At 34.5% G+C, this 16,674-nt stretch overlaps 1 protein-coding gene across 1 annotated transcript; it reads right to left on the bottom strand.

Moving 5' to 3' along the window:
- Positions 1-15,179: 15,179 nt before the first annotated feature.
- On the bottom strand, positions 15,180-16,674 carry LOC106143614 (larval/pupal rigid cuticle protein 66). The gene is made up of 2 exons (XM_013345743.1): positions 16,589-16,674; positions 15,180-15,647 (listed from the first exon to the last, which is right to left on the bottom strand). The coding sequence occupies exons 1-2, from the start codon at positions 16,598-16,600 to the stop codon at positions 15,180-15,182; spliced, it is 480 nt and encodes a 159-aa protein (XP_013201197.1). The 5' UTR covers positions 16,601-16,674.

The following is a 16,674-nucleotide window of genomic DNA, read 5'->3' on the forward strand; positions in this document are numbered from 1 at the left end:
GTAAAAATTTTACCTACTCTTTTTTAAGTTTAGTTTACAGATAAGTTTTAATATACCTACGTACTTTATACGTTAGTTTTAATGCTTACAAATGCTAGTAGGTGAAAAACATCGTAAGGAATCCGGCACATTCAGGAAACTGCATATACGAGTCACGAACGTCACGCCAATGTGGTTTATGTTTTACTGCAAAGGTTGCGGAGGTCAGGTTTGAAAATCATCGATTATTGCCTATGATAATGCGCACAATAAGAACCTATAACAACATAAAATGCCTGATCGATAAAGATACTAGATTCATTAGAGATTAAATGTTAACAGCTAATTATGCTATTTTCGAATACACAAACTATGTACTTAACCTAATTTTCAGTAATCTGGGAAATTTTTATGTTTTACAGTATAGACAGGTCCAGTAGGCCCAAAAAGACTCGGAGGCTATTCTCAGCTGAATGGCTCAGTGTTAGAATTGAAAATGAGATAATGAAATTGAAAATTTGTTTTTGTTGTGCCGAGTGGTTCCCGGCACCAATACAAAAAAGAATAGGACCACCCCATCTCTTTCCCATGGGTGTCGTAAAAGACGACTAAGGGATAGGCTTACAAACTTGGGATTCTTTTTTAGGCGATGGGTTAGCAACCTATTTACTACTTACTATTTGAATCTCAATTCTATCATTAAGCCAAATAACTGAACGTGGCCATTCATTATTTTCAAGTCTGTTGGCTCTGTCTACCCCGCAAGGGATATAGACGTGACCATATGTATGTATTTTAATTGAAAATTTTAATAGCGTAACATTTCATTAGAAACTTATAAGAAAAACTATTAACCTAAAGGTATTACATAAGTACGCATTGTTTTTTCGACGCGTCTGATTAATACGTTATCTCTTGGGGGTGCAATACATTCAGAACAAACACATATTTGTGTTAGTTTCAAACTAAATTAAAAGTTTTATTACCGCGGAAATATAAAAGTCATTGAAACTGGGCGCCAGTGGGATGTAAACTAGGTAATGTAATGCGTTATGAGATGAAAATAATAGTTTGGGAACAAAATTAATAATTTTAGTACACTCCCGCTGATGGGTAAATTCTGAAAGATGCGATGATTGTTAAAAATTTAAAAAACTTATGCTGCATAAATATTGATATTTTGATTAATTACCTAACGCCCAAATTGAATATAATTAATTTAATATTAAGTGATAGAATTACTCTGATGAAGTGATTATGGTACCGTGTGGTTCCCAGCACCAATGAAAAAAGAATAGGACCACTCCATCTCGTTCCCATGGTTGTCGTAAAAGGCGACAAAGGGATAGGCTTATAATTTGGGGATTTTTCTTTTGGGCGATGGGCTAGCAACCTGTCACTATTTCAATCTCAATTCTATCATTAAGCCAAATAGCTGAACGTGGCCTATGAGTCTTTTCAAGACTGTTGGCTCTGTCTACCCCGCAAGGGAAATAGACGTGATTATATGTATGTAAAATTACTAAACCACGTCAACTTAATCCGTGACCCACAGATCATAACATGTATTGTAACATGATTCGATACGTCCGAGATACAATAAAGGTACGTTATATGCGCGTTTAATACCTGTATTATTTTATAAAAAGTATGTATGTATGTAATAATAATAGCTTCAATAATGATAATATACTAATAGGTAAACTTTTTTTTTGTAAACTAAGATTTATCGATAACTATTTGAGTATATAAAATGGACGATTAAAATTACGCATGACGCAGGATGAAATTTAAAATTTTATTCTTTCGAACAAATGGAGAGTTCACCCTAATAACTTTTTTATATCTTGGCTTTAGTCCAAACCGTGTGAAGCATAATAAAAAAAATATTATTTAATGCAAAATTATCATAATTGTGTTAAGGATGAAATAGTGTACTTTGGATGAAATAATGTTCTAAAGATGTTTTATGTTAATGTATAACCTTATTAATAAGATACTAATTTTTAATTCCTGGTTACCAAATTATTTCGTGAGAGATGTAGTTTTAGAAGCCATGGTTCTTCTTTAAATTCACTACGTCTTAAGTTGCAAGAAAGGCCAGTAATGATATATTAGAACAAAATGTATGTCGCCTAAAAAGGATTTTCCAAATCGTATGAATTTTTGCAACATATAGACAATAATGAAAAAAAAAATAGGTTCGTCATATTTAATTCAAAGCTTGCGACAACTTTTTTCGACTTGGCATGCCAAGCCTTTTCATATCAAAACGCTTTCAAAATGAGTGGTGGTATATTATGAAGTTACATTGTGTGAAATTGTAATTTTAGGTGCTGACTGCTGGTCTCCAACTTGTATGTCTGTTTTTTACCTTATTTTTTCACATTTATTATACGGTCTTGAAAAGACTGAAAGGCCACGTTCAACTGTATGGGCCAATAAGAGAGATAGTTTACTAGACCATCGCATAAAAGCAGAGTACCTACCAAGTTCAAGAACCAAGTTCATTAGATGGTATTTAAAGAAGAAAAATATTTCGTTTTCTATTACAGAGGAATGTAGAAGAACGGGAATTAAGTTTATTACAAAACAAAGGTTTTTACGGATATCTTTAAAGTACCATCTTTAATAGATTACTATACCAATTTATTCAAGGAAGGTATAAAAGTGTGGATTTATATCGGGATGATAATAAATTTGGCTTTCGCGTCACGTTGCCGGCTTTTTGAGTGAGAGTGGTTACGCTCATTACGCTGGTCGATTTTCTCACAACTTAGTTTAGTGGAGATTCATACATACCTATATAAAAAAAGAAATTTCTATGTAATAATATAATTAATTAATAATAAAATTTATATTTGTATTTTTATATCCCAATTTATATTATAAATGATTGTAAAGCTTCTCGTTGAATTGTTCTATAAATAAATAATACAGGTATTCAAAGTCACTCGGTGAACACGGATCATGATAACATGATTCGCTTTTAATACCTGTATTAAATTATAAATGCGTAAGTAAGTTTGTTTGTTAGAACTGTCGAATAAACTTTTTATACAACTATTACATACAAATTATTTGCTAGATTTTTCTTGTTAGTACATGATACCGCTGCATGTGATAACTCTCCAATCAGAAGACGAAAAAATAAGAAAAACACGTATAAAAAAATCCAATGAATTCATAATTTGTAATATCACCTGCCCATAATAACCTATTAATGGCAAGGTATATATAAACCAGGACCCAAGAGAGGAAAGTGATTACAAAAAATAATTGAGTGATCATTCCTCACATCCCCTGCGGCGGCCATGTTGCCAAAAGCAAATGGCGGACTTAAAACAAGGTAAAAATACACCGCCGCTTATTTACCGTACAATTTTTCAGAGATCAAAGGAAACGATTTTGATATATCGCGAAATTTAGGATAGGGAATGGTTCACTGCAGCGGTGATTAAATTATACCTACACTTCTTAATATAAAAATAAATAACTGGTACATATCATAGACAAATAATTTGGAAACGCAAAAAATGTCCTAAATTAAGTGAAAAGAAGGCGCATTTTGGCACTTCCATTTCCTATTGGAGAAAAATATATTTCTTGTAAATGTTATGAAAAATCCTACTACTATTATAAAGGCGAAAGTTTGTATGGATGTATGGATGTTTGTTACTCTTTCACGCAAAAACTACTGAACCGATTACCATGAAATTTGGTATGTAGGTAGCTGAAGACCCAGAATAACACACAGGCTACTTTTTATCCCAGAGTTTCCGCGGGATTGATAGGGTTTCCATGCGGACGAAGTCGCGGGCGGCCTCTAGTCAATAATAACTTTAAAATACATACAGTCACCTCTATATCATTTGCGGGATAGACAGAGCCAACAGTTTCGAAGACTGAAAGGCCACGTTCGGCTGTATGGTTTATTAATAAGTTCAATTATATATTGCCAAAAACCGCACGGTTCATGCAATCTCTGTCTATGCAAACGTCGCAATGTTGAAGTTAGGAGAATCGGGTTGGCGTTTGTAATTATTCAAGGAACTGTTAACAAAGTTGCACAAGTTTGAACTGCGTTCTCTGTTCAACAAGGGATATTTACTACTAAGCATAGCCTTTCTCCTCAGTGGAGCCTCTTGAGTCGGAGTGAAGATCTTTTGTTTTCTCTGTCATATTACTATTTATAATAATTAGCACTAGATATTATTACCGAATTATTAGACTATAATGATAATTAAAATCAAAGCGAATTTCAAAGATTTTTTAATACGATAACTTATGTTTAATGAACTTACTATAACTTGAAGAAGCTACTCGTAAAAGTAAAATTGTCAGATTAAAAAAAAATTGTCATTTACATTGTATAAATATTTTTATGACTGGAATTTAGTAATATTAGAACCGTATTTGGGTCCTCAATTATTGCTGTAGAAAATGCAACTACGGCCAAAGATGAGAGATCGTTTTTTACCCTTATAATATACGAATATCGCCAGTATCATATACACGTAGACCAAGACCCATAAATAACTCCAACAATATCAGTCATAAGTACCTAGTATCAACAATACGGTAAGCACTCGCTTCTTGAAGATTTGCATTTCTCCGTTTCATTTTCTTGAAACGCTGACACAGGTGCACAAAAGATCTGTTATTCTCACAGATATTTGCATGTTGTATATTTTAACTCATATCAGAAAGGAAGGGTGTTATTTTGATCATTAACCTAAGAAGAGAATCACTCCATATATTTTTCATGGATGACGTAAAAATCGATTAAGGGATAAGTTTATAAACTTGATATTCTTCTTGCAGGCGATGGGCTAGTAACCTGTCACTATTTGAATACCAATTCCATCATAAAGACATATGTATATCTGAACGTGGCCTTTCAGTCTTTTCAAGACTATTGATTATGTGTACCCCGCAAGGGATATGGACGTGACTATATATGTATGTTTGTAATTTTAAGCATGTTTCTGTGTATGTGATGACAACCGAACGGTCGAAATAGATTTTTTTCTTATCATGTTACTCGTAAAAAGTCCATATTTATATCTACTTTCTTCTTTTTATTCAATCACATACATATTTTGATGTCCTAGGCCTGAAGTAAAGTTGTACTTAATTTTTTCATAAACTTCGTAAACAGATATATTTCTATTTTAAAACAAAAGCGATATTGTTTTAATTTTTCCATACTAACACTGATCGGATGATCAAAAATTTTACGGAAGAGCAAAACAAAATTTCACTTTCCGCTTTTTGTTTTTTTTTTTTTTTTGGAAACCTCTAAGTGTCATCGGCCAAATTTGATTGTATTTATTTTTAATGAATAAAATTTACCCGACATATTATCTGATAGATACTTTGAATGGTCGAGAAAACTCATAAGACCGGGAAGTTTCTTAATCGACCCAGGAAACTAAGTTAAGGCCTGCTAATTAATGGCGTCAATTAACGTTGCCCTGCATCTTACGTTGAAAATTAAAAAAAAAAATAACTACACAATATTTTTTTAATATTACGGTTTATAATTCCTGGTACTTTTGGAACCACTCCATATCTTTCCCATGGATGTCGTAAAAGGCGAGTAAAAGATAAGCTTATAAACTTGGGATTCTTCTACATAGCTGAATGTGGCAAGTCTTTATGAGAATGTTGACTCTGTCTTCGCCGTAAGGGATGAAGACGTGATTATATACAGTACCTACTTGTCACAATATGAATATTTAAATATGGCTTTCCTCGTTTTGTTTGAATTCCGATCAAACTTCTAAGATAGATATGTTCAAGTCGTATAAAAGACCGAATTTAAAAAAAATCTCGTTCTTAGTAATATAGAAACATTTTTTTATGTTATTCTGCCTCAATCTACCTTTAACATATCTAAACTAAACGTCAATCGTTATGTAGTCCCTTGAGATTATCAACCACTTCGATCCGAATCTATGCATGGAAGTAATCAGCCAAATGCAAGCCCATAATGTGGAAATGTCATCCACATATATATCGGCGCATCAAATCGGCGCTTGGAAGCAAAATGCAGCTGCAATATTTCAGACGGCACAAACCAGACAAGTCATCATTTGTAAGTGCTTACTCCAGTCTTGGGAAAGTAACTATTCCATGATGCTAAAATCCCAATCCCATTCCATTTACTATTAAAATGCAAAAGAAAGTTTGTTTGTTCGTTTGTTTAAAAATAAAAATCCCGCGGCATTTGCGAAATACCTTTATTCTTTTAAAGATGGCGCTAATTCCGTCGCTTTTTTGTAGATAGTACTAAATTTACGTGACCGACTTTAGATAAAACTCTTCTATAAAATAATAATTTAACAATATAATAAGTACTGTAAATATATCGTAATATAAATCTAATTAATATCATAATTAATAATAATTCTAAATAAAGATCGATTTTGAAGATCCGTTGACATTTAATGTTTACAAATATATGAACATAAAAATATATGTTACTAAAAATACATTAAATAAGAAAACATGCAGTTAAAGGAAAGGACAGAGGGAGTGTGAAGAGACTGTTGGAGTGGGAAGGCCTAGACGAACGTACCTTGATCAAATCGGAGACGTATCCGAAACCGACGAGTTTGCATAAGGGAGTTAAGAATGTGGATGAAGCGAAAAAAGTATGCAAGGGCAGGGATCGTGGCAAGTGGAAAGATGTGGTCTCCGCCTACCCCTCCAGGCAGGAGGCGTGACTTTGTGTATGTTTGTATAGTCAAATCAACTTGACCTATTTTCTCGTTTTCACCATTATTCAAGCCGACATCATTCGACGTCATTTCGACAATATTTCGCAAATACCCGCGGCTGGAGTTGTAATACCCCCACAATTACTTCATAAATAATGTTCCTTCTTATTTACCGAAGACGGCTTATTTTTACATTTATTTTGTCATCGTAAAGAATTACCTACATACGTAAATAAACTGCATAGTACCGTGTGGTTACCAGCACTAAAGAATAGGACCACTCCATCTGTTTCCCATGGATGTCGTAAAAGGCGACTTAGGGCTATGGTTATAATCTTGGGATTCTTCTTGTAGGCGATGGGCTAGCAACCTGGCACTATTCGGATCTCAATTCTATCATTAAACCAAATAGCTGAACGTGGCCTATCAGTTTTTTCGAGACTGTTGGCTCTGTCTATCCTGCAAGGGATACATATAGTCGTGATTAAGTGTATTTATGTATGTATGAAGAAATATCGAACAAGCATCGATTAGTGATTATAAACACGGAAAGAGCCATACACGGTCAGTAAGATTAGACCTATGGGAACATTAATGCCCTTGTAGAACTAGAAACCATAGTGTTAACATCTCGCTCATAGATTTTATGTCACATGAGACAACGGTTGCCCATTTATATCAATACTCATATTATAAAGCTGAAGAGTTTGTTTGAACGCGCTAATCTCAGGAATTACTGGTTCAAATTGAAAAATTATTTTTGCGTCGATTAGACCATTTATCGTGGAAGGCTATATAACATCACGCTGCTCTATAAGGAGCAAAGAAATAATGGAAAATGTGAAAAAAAACGGGGATATTTTTTCATCCTTGAGGGCTTCAATGCCCAAAATAACTATTCCACGCGGACGAAGTCGCGGGCGCAGCTAGTCTGAAAAATCTAAAGAATTAAATTTTCTAAATTTCATTTCCGTTCGGTTCTGACGATTTCTTTGTGTTCGCTCTTAGCCTTTTCGCATCGCACATTCTCTCAAAAAGGTAAATAATGTTCAAACCAGTTAATGAAGGATGAATAAACCAAAAACAAAAATTTAGTTTATAATAGTACAAAAAAAAATTAAAATTAAGTCAGTACTACCATGGTAATTAGGCTAGTGTCACATAAACCTAAGCGTCGAAACTGAAACTTTACCAACTTTGTTATATCATTTAGTTAAGATATCTTTGTATTTATGCCACTTGGTTTATCGTCTCAATACTGTCTCAGCTGCGCAAACAAACTGAGTTTGTGGTTTCAGAACTGATAATGCCCTTGTTTAATAAGATCCGATTTAAACTTGGACAGAGACATTGCGTAATGTGAGCGTAATTTTCTTTAACCAACTGATTCAAAATATAAATATAACATTTCTTTTTAAATAGAGCAAATCATTAAGCCATCTAGCTGAACGTGGCCTTTTTCGATTCACATGCATATGTATATATAGATATTGTCAAGTTTATACGAGTATCCTTTGCGGGGTAGACACAGCCAGCAGTCTTGAAAAGACTTATAGGTCACGTGCAACTTTTCGGCTGGATAAATAGTGACAAGTTGCTAGCCCGTCGCCTAAAAGAAGCCTTTTACGACATCCATGGTAAAGGGAAGGAGTGATCCATTTCTTTTTTTTATTAGTGCCGGGAACCACACGGCACTATCCCGATTCACTTGCTAATTAAAATTGTAATAGCGATAGTTTTTCGCGCGATAAAAACGGGCGTCGCGCGTGTCTTACGCCGGGGTAAGGACTAACACCCAGAAGATGAAGATATTCGGTTTAACTTCCTAAAAACAGAAAATTTACTTCCACCGATAAAAAACTTATACTCCATGCGAGTATTTCACGGGCCGTGCTCCTATGTTGAAAGCGTACAAGTTAATTAATTTCCAGTTGATATAGGTTAAAAGGTGATTGTTCCACAAAATGTTTGTCGAAATAAAGATACGGGTCACTAAGGGCACGGGTGAAAGAGATATTTAGGTTAATTTAAATGTTAATTCGTGCTATCATAAGGATTTGGAGAAAAATAATATAATTTTAGCATTTTCTTAAGAGAAAATTAAATATAAATATCGAAGTATTTATGATAATGTTTTGGATTAATGAAATATAGTTTAGGTTTATTTTAGTTTAATCTATATTAGTTCTTTTGATTTATCTATAAATACATATCCTAAACACTGAAATAAATGTAAAATATTTAGATAAATAATAATATTAAAACCTTAACTCCATAACCCATCATTCTTTTCCTTATTTTGTAATAGCTCCCCCTCCTGCCGAGACCTGATAATGGACATATCATCTATTGATTATCCGGGAACAAGTTTTGGTAGGAGAACAACGTAACTCCAACTTCTCCAAAGGGCCTCTACGTGTTGGATTTATGTACGCCTTAAGCCTCTTAAGACAAACGTAAAATTAAATTTTACTCACTATGTTATTAAAACCTGCCTGTGTCATACCTGAAACAAAAAGTAAGTCTGTTAGCAAATAAAAATAAGCCAATTGATAAATTCTGAAACTACTGAATCGATAAATCTAACCCAGCTCTGGTTTTATCACACTAGATCTCAGTGTTTATTCTCATAATAAGCTCTTACCACGAGAAAAAGATTGAAAAGCCCAATTTATACGGTCGACAACCGTACGACACATACATAGATATATGTAGGTATGCAAGATATTATCATCACGGTAAGAGATTTTAGCAAAACATGACGGATCCAAATGAATTTTGAATAAGGGACTTAGGGTCGCGGGGCAAGGTACGAATTTGTGTGATTCCCTATAGCACCATGTGACGTGTGTGAAATATCATAGTCCCATTGATTATTATAACAAGGATATTAATAGAGACTCAGCATCTTCTATCATGACTTTACTATTAGTTTAAACCTAAATCGAAAAATTCCCTGAACTTAAATCCACTCAAAAGACAAAAAAATCTCTTTCAACTTTTTCTTTTTGTGGCGTTAATCCTGGTTACATCGCCTCTTTGGAGAGGATCCTGGGATGGCGCCTTTTGAATATGATCCTCGGTTTGTCGAATGACTCAAGTTTTTACACGTAGCGACTGACACCTGACCTCCGCGACCTTTGCCGTGGCCACATTGGATATGATAAAAACTACACTAGAGGAATGAAAGAGAGATGGAATCGTATTTTTTTAAAGCACTGGTAAAAAATCTTCTTCAAATATATTACTAAATACAATAATCTCAATTCTATCATTAAGCCATACAGCTGAACGTGGTATCAGTCTTTTCAAGACTATTGGCTCTGAATACCCTGCAAAATATAGACGTGATAATATGTATGTACGTTACAATAACCGTCATTCGTTGTGTACGTACAAGAATCATTCATACCAGTAGCAAAAAGTCAAAATCCAATAACTGAATGTGAAATTCTTATTTATTTTTACAGCCAATTTTCTTTTGACTGTTACAACAACCACCATCCATTGAATGTACGAAAACAAGCATTACAAATGTATACACTGACATCTGTCCATTGGGACCAACCCATCGGAAACAGCGGGAGTTTCCCTTATTTCCGACACGCCAAAATAATAACTTCCCACGAGATACGAAATTGCGGTGGATTCATGAAAAAAATCTTGTTAAGTGCGAGTTGGAATCGAGCACAGATTGTTCTGTAGGTGATAATTTTTTAACTTTTTCTGTCAATTTATTGTTATTTTTAACGTATTCTGGAAAAGAGCCGCTGGACCGCTGAACCTACGATAAGTCACAGACATACTCTGGATTAAAAGGTTTATACATAAAGTGACTTCCGTCTGACCTCCGCAACCTTTGCAGGGGAACCCAATCCCCCAGAAAAAGTAGATTATAATCATCATTCATCACCAATGTCCTGAATGTGCAGATTTCTAACTTTTTTTAACGTTAGAACATTAGTTCGTAATAAATCTAAATACACGGCCGCGTTAGAAGTTTATACTGAGTTTGATGATGATGATTTATAATGACGCTTTTTATTCACATATATAATTACGTCTTTTTCACTTACAGGGTAGACAGAGCCTACAGTCCTTAAAAACGATAGTAGTGCTACGTCCATCTGTATGGTTTAATAATAGAATTCAGATTCTTTAATTAATTAACTTTTTTATTAAGGTTCCTTCAAACCGTCCTACCATTCTCTTTGCTACAGATCTCCAAAACCATTGAAACATTAGTCCTCGAACATGGGCACGTTGATTGAGTCTTTCATATGGAAAATAAAATTGCCAAAGGAGATATTTTGAATCGAGAGCAATATCGATACAAATATGGTTCTGGCTCGTTAACCACATGTCGGGGAATGGAGAAAATTGTGTTCTGCGTACACATGAGTTCCCGTTCATATCAATTTTATGTGATCTGTATATATGTATGTATATGCCGTGTGGTTCCCGGCACCAATATAAAAAAGAATAGGACCACTCCATCTCGTTCCCATGGGTGTCGTTAAAGGCGACTACGGGATAGGCTTGTAAACTTGGGATTCTTTTAGGCAATGGGTTAACAACCTGTCACTATTTGAATCTCAATTCAATCATTAAGCCAAACAGCTTAACGTGGCCTATCAGTCTTTTCAAGACTATTGGCTCTGGCTACCCCGCAAGGGATACAAACGTGACTATATGTATGTATGACGTGATGAGGTCTAACAAAATTCCATTATACAATATTACCTTAATTTGGCAAAAATCTAACCGTTCCAAAGATATCAGGGCCTGAATGACCCCTGGCAATAACATAACCCTCCAGAGCGATACTTGCACCTTTGTTCAGTTGAAGGGCCCTCGATACACCTATATTGGACATTTTCTATTTCTGCGAAGTTATTTTCGTATTTCCGACGGACTTGCGAAAAAAATGCGGTCACCCAAATTTTGTCAATAGCCATTATACCTATATACCTACAATAAAGTATGTAACTATCATGTAGTAGCCCAAACATGAGTGTTACATAACATATTTGCAACTGACTGAAAGGAAAAAATAGCAAAATACCATATTTTTGCTATTTTTTTTTTTTAGTATCATACTTTCAATTTTAACATTGCAGAAAAAGAACTAGAGAATTAAAGGCGAAGTTCAATATAAAAATATATTTCCCAAGAAGCAAAATGTGGTACTATAAAAGAAAGAACGTATAGAGATCGTTTTTTTAATATAATTTATTAACTCTAATTTTTAGGCTGAATTGAATAATTCAAATTTTAAATTTAAAAATCTCATAAATTTGCGATATTTGTTTTTCGAGCGATGTGCTTGCAATTTAAATTAGCCGAATTTTCAAAACCATCATTAAGTCATCCAGCTAAACAAAGGGATAGGTAGTAGTTACAAGGCCACGTTTAGCTGAAAGGTTTGATGATGGAATCGAAATTCAGAGAAAGTAGACTAGTTGCTCACCACGACTAAAAGAAGAGTCATAAGTTTATAAGCCCAAGTAATCAATAACTTTTTCAATTTCTGCTTAAAGAATTATATTATATTTATGTAAAATAATAGAATACTTGTCTCAAAAAGGTACCTATATCATCAATGTATGTATCTCAGTTCTCAACTCTCAATCATTGAGCCAAACAGCTAAACATGGCCTATTAGACTTTTTAAGACTTGACTCTGTCTACCCCGCAAGGGATATCGATGTGATTATATGTATGTATGCAGGTATATCATAAAAACACAGTTGTCATAACCTACGTTTCAAATCAATTCTTAAGAATATCTACGAAGTTCCAATTTCAAATCTTGTTCGGGAACCATATAACTCTTGCAGTAAAATCGTACGCCATAATAATACATGTATGTACATATGTGTGTGAATTGTCACAAACTACGTTTCAAATCAACTCTAAAGAATTTCTACGAAGTTCCAATTTCAAATCTTGTTCGAGATCCATTCAACTCTCTTGTAAGGAGATCGTGTCAGAACTTTTTTATTCATCAAATACAAAATATGGTACTGGCCTGCAATATCGTCCCAAGTGGCAGTAAAGCCCTCAGAAGGCTCGATAGCACCATTGGGAAAACTTTGGCGTATTGTACGCATCTGTACTTTGGAAACTTGTGAAATTCGAATACATTTCTGTTTGATGTAAAATATGTAGAGAATTTGTTTATTTGACTGAGGTGTTTTTTCTCTCACTAACAACATACTTACTGGTTAGACAGAGCCTACAGTCTTTAAAAATTAAAAGGACACGTCGGTTGAATGATGGAATTAAGATTCAAATGTAACAAGTTGCTAGCCCATCACCTAAAAGAAGAATCCCAAGTTTATTAACCTCTACCTAAACTTAAATAAGTAGAAGACATATATGATGCCCAAAAAGCTGTGTGCCTTTACAGAGTTTCAATACGGAATATGGTCAATATCCGCTCTTATCTTAACTATCTATTTGATATCAGATTGAAGCGACATGAGTTTGTTATATGTTCCATCAACTATTTGTAAATACTTACAAAAGTATTGATCTAACTTTGATAGCTTCTTATTTATGCTAAATATAAATATATTTTTGTATCAAGAGTATGTATATATGACGAATAAAGAGTATCTCAATACCCCTATATGTTATTGTAACAAACTTTTTTAAGTCTTTCGTTTCTATTTACACTGCTGATTTGGCCTTTTTTAAATCTATTTTTATTATTAAAGTCATTACGTAAAGATATTTATCTTAACTTATTAACTTGGAGATATGTAAATAAGCCGTACTCATATGATCTTCATCAGGTATAAGTCAATGAGCTGACGTTGGAAGATTATCCCTCAACAGTTTGTCAGTCAGATCTAATTCAATGATCTTATCCCTTATTACGTGGTAGACAGAGGTAATGGTCTCGCAAAAACTTACCGCGTTCAGCTGTAGGTATTTCTTGAGATGGAATTGAGATTCAAACATGTAGTGAAAGGTTGCTAGCCCATCGACTAAAAGTAGCATCTCAAGTATCAAGCATAAACAATTATTCCAAATATCATAGATAAATATCACTTAAATAAACGAGCCAATTCATTAACAGAAACGATACTTGGCAATCCGATACTACTATAACACCGTAACCTTTCACATTAATTATCATTGACATTATGTTGTTTATTATACTGACTAAGAATTAATTAGACAACATATAGGTATGATAAATTTAGATTTTAATCTAATAAATATTTTTTTCTAAAATTAAGGACGTCCTGGTAAAGGGTCAGGTCACAAGTACCCGAAACCGCCGAGCTTGCATGAAGAGAGTTATGAATGTGGATGAAGCGAAGGAAGTATGCAGAGATCGTGGCAAGTGGAAAGAGGTAGTCTCTGCCTACCCCACCGGGAAAGAGGCGTAATTTTTTTTGTATATATGTATTTATTCTAATAAAAAAGGTTCAATACTTATAGCAATAGATTTACTAAGCATATAACTATATATAATCGTTATAGCTATATGTTGTTGCAAGTGCCATCCATTGTAAGTATTGTTAAATTTATCTAGAATATCCAAAAAGCCATAAGTGTTATAGGTAGCTTCTTTATAGTCAAAACAAAGTAATTAATATGATATCAATTAATTGATTGTCAGGCTTCTTTTAACCACGGATATTTTACATAATTATGATGCTACAATTAATATAAAGACTTAAATTAATGATGTTAATTTTCCACATATTAAGCGTATATTATACAATCTATGATTGAAATATCAGATAGCGGCTATTCCTCAGGGATTACACCTAATTTGGCGGATGATTTCCCTCAATTTCGACCAAAGGAGGTAGAAATTGAGCCTTACATTCACTTCATATCATTATCACTTTGGGAGTCCTATGATGGAATTAATAAAGATGTGTTTATTACTATTACACATTATGAAATGAACGAGATCTATTTTAATTCATATCTATGATCAGCTCGCGTGAAACGTAACTTGTACAAATTTGCTGAAGCGTATTTAAATAATGCTCATGTTATCATTGATGTCAGGATATTATTGAATTTATTGATAATTGAGCTCCTGTGTTGTAAACATTTGTGTCGTCAAAGGGTAAATAAGGTTAAGGTTTATATTGGGCCAACTCATGCATGCATGCGAGTTCTCATATATGAATAGGTAGGTGCAGATTAAGGGCTGATTCTCATTAGGAGGGCTGTGTTCGTAGCGCTGACGAAGCACCGATTAGAAACGCTACATTCACTTTGTATGAAGCAATTTTTATCACAGTGTCCTCTGTGTCTTGTTCAGTCCCGCGCGACAATGTTTACTAAAAATTGTTTTCGATCATACCAATGGTATTAAAACAGAATATTTTGTTATTATAATAATAAAGACAAAGTATTCAGGAAAGTAATAAAAAAACAGATATTCCACTGGTCTATCGCTATATTTACAAATCAGGTACCATGATCGCCGTATCTATACAATTAGTACAATTTTCCGTAGGCAAGGGGCGCACCGTATCCGTAGCCAAGACCCAACTTGGCGATACCCAGGGGAGCTGAGTATGCCAGAGGAGAGGAGTAAGCCAGGGGAGCGGCGTAGGAGATGGGAGAGGCGGCATACGACAGAGGAGCGGAGTACGCGACGGGTGCAATAGGGGCGATGGTTTTAGCGGCGATGACAGGGGACTGTGCGATGACAGGGGAAGCGATCAGCGCAGGGTCTTTCCTGACGACAGCGTTGAAGCCCCCGGCGCCGGCAGCATAGTCGACAGTTCTGCGGGTGCCATCGGACTCTAGAAGCGAGTATTGTCCCGCGACATTGTTTCCAATGCGGGTTTCAGCCTGGTTCTTGAAGTCTCCGGTGTAGGGATCTGCGACATCGTAAGAGAAGCTGGTGATGTCAGCGTTGCTGGCGGCGGCGGCGGCCACGAGGGCGAGGAAAGCGACGAACTGGAAACATTTATGTGTAATTATGGACTGCACTAATTGACTTGGAAATGGATTATGCATAATTGAAGGATTAATTCTGAGTCATTAGAATATATATTATGTAGATATTACAGAATTTGCTGTATTTGATTATCTATGTACGATCGATATGTATGATAAAGTATGGTGCGCAAAAGCTAAAGAAGAAATTTAAGAGTTAGTGAACAAGCCCTTTAAAAAACCGCGAATGTAACCATAGTTCCTGATGCAAAGAATTTTTTTTGCCAGCCCAAGTAGCCGGAAAATTATAGTAGATATTTTTAGGCCGGGTACAATACAAGGCCACATTTCTGACTAATCATACTGTGTTTTATTAAAATAAACAGTGTGATATTCCCACAATAAAATGTAATTAAGTATAACACGTAAAGCTACTTAAGATTTCAGCGACCTTTAGACAAAGTTCAAGAAAATTGAACAATAAATCACGATGGAACCACTTCTGCCAAATCGTGAAAGTTTAAAACTGATCTCAACACAAACATCAAAGTAGACAACTCTCTTTAAAACTTCTATGTTAACGTCTTTAGCACACAAGTTATGTCGTAGTTTTAATATTCCCACATAGCTGTGCCCTTGGCATTTTTTTTTTATTCTGAAATCTTTCATGTTTTTAATCTCTGCCTGAAAGGTAATCCTGTTTTTCACTTCCAATTTCGGGATTTAGTAAAAGATTGTTTTTTTTATTCAATATTGGATTAGGCATTTGTCTTCCATGTCGTACCGAACTAAAAATTTAATATTTGGTATTGCAACGACAAAAAAATGATACTATTAATTATTGCACCCACACAATTTAAATGTGTGATCCAACACCTACCTAATTGTAGTACTATACAAATTTTATTTTTACAATATTTATTTATCGAATAAATAAAAAATTTCAAAGAATTTCCTCTCACCTTCGCAACCATTTTGAATTGAATTGTTGATGCGACTACGTCGACTGATCCTGTGGAACTGATGCTGGAACCAGAGCCGCACCAAG

This window comes from Amyelois transitella, chromosome 2 (genome assembly GCF_032362555.1).
Source record: "Amyelois transitella isolate CPQ chromosome 2, ilAmyTran1.1, whole genome shotgun sequence".
NCBI classification, from domain to species: domain Eukaryota; kingdom Metazoa; phylum Arthropoda; class Insecta; order Lepidoptera; family Pyralidae; genus Amyelois; species Amyelois transitella.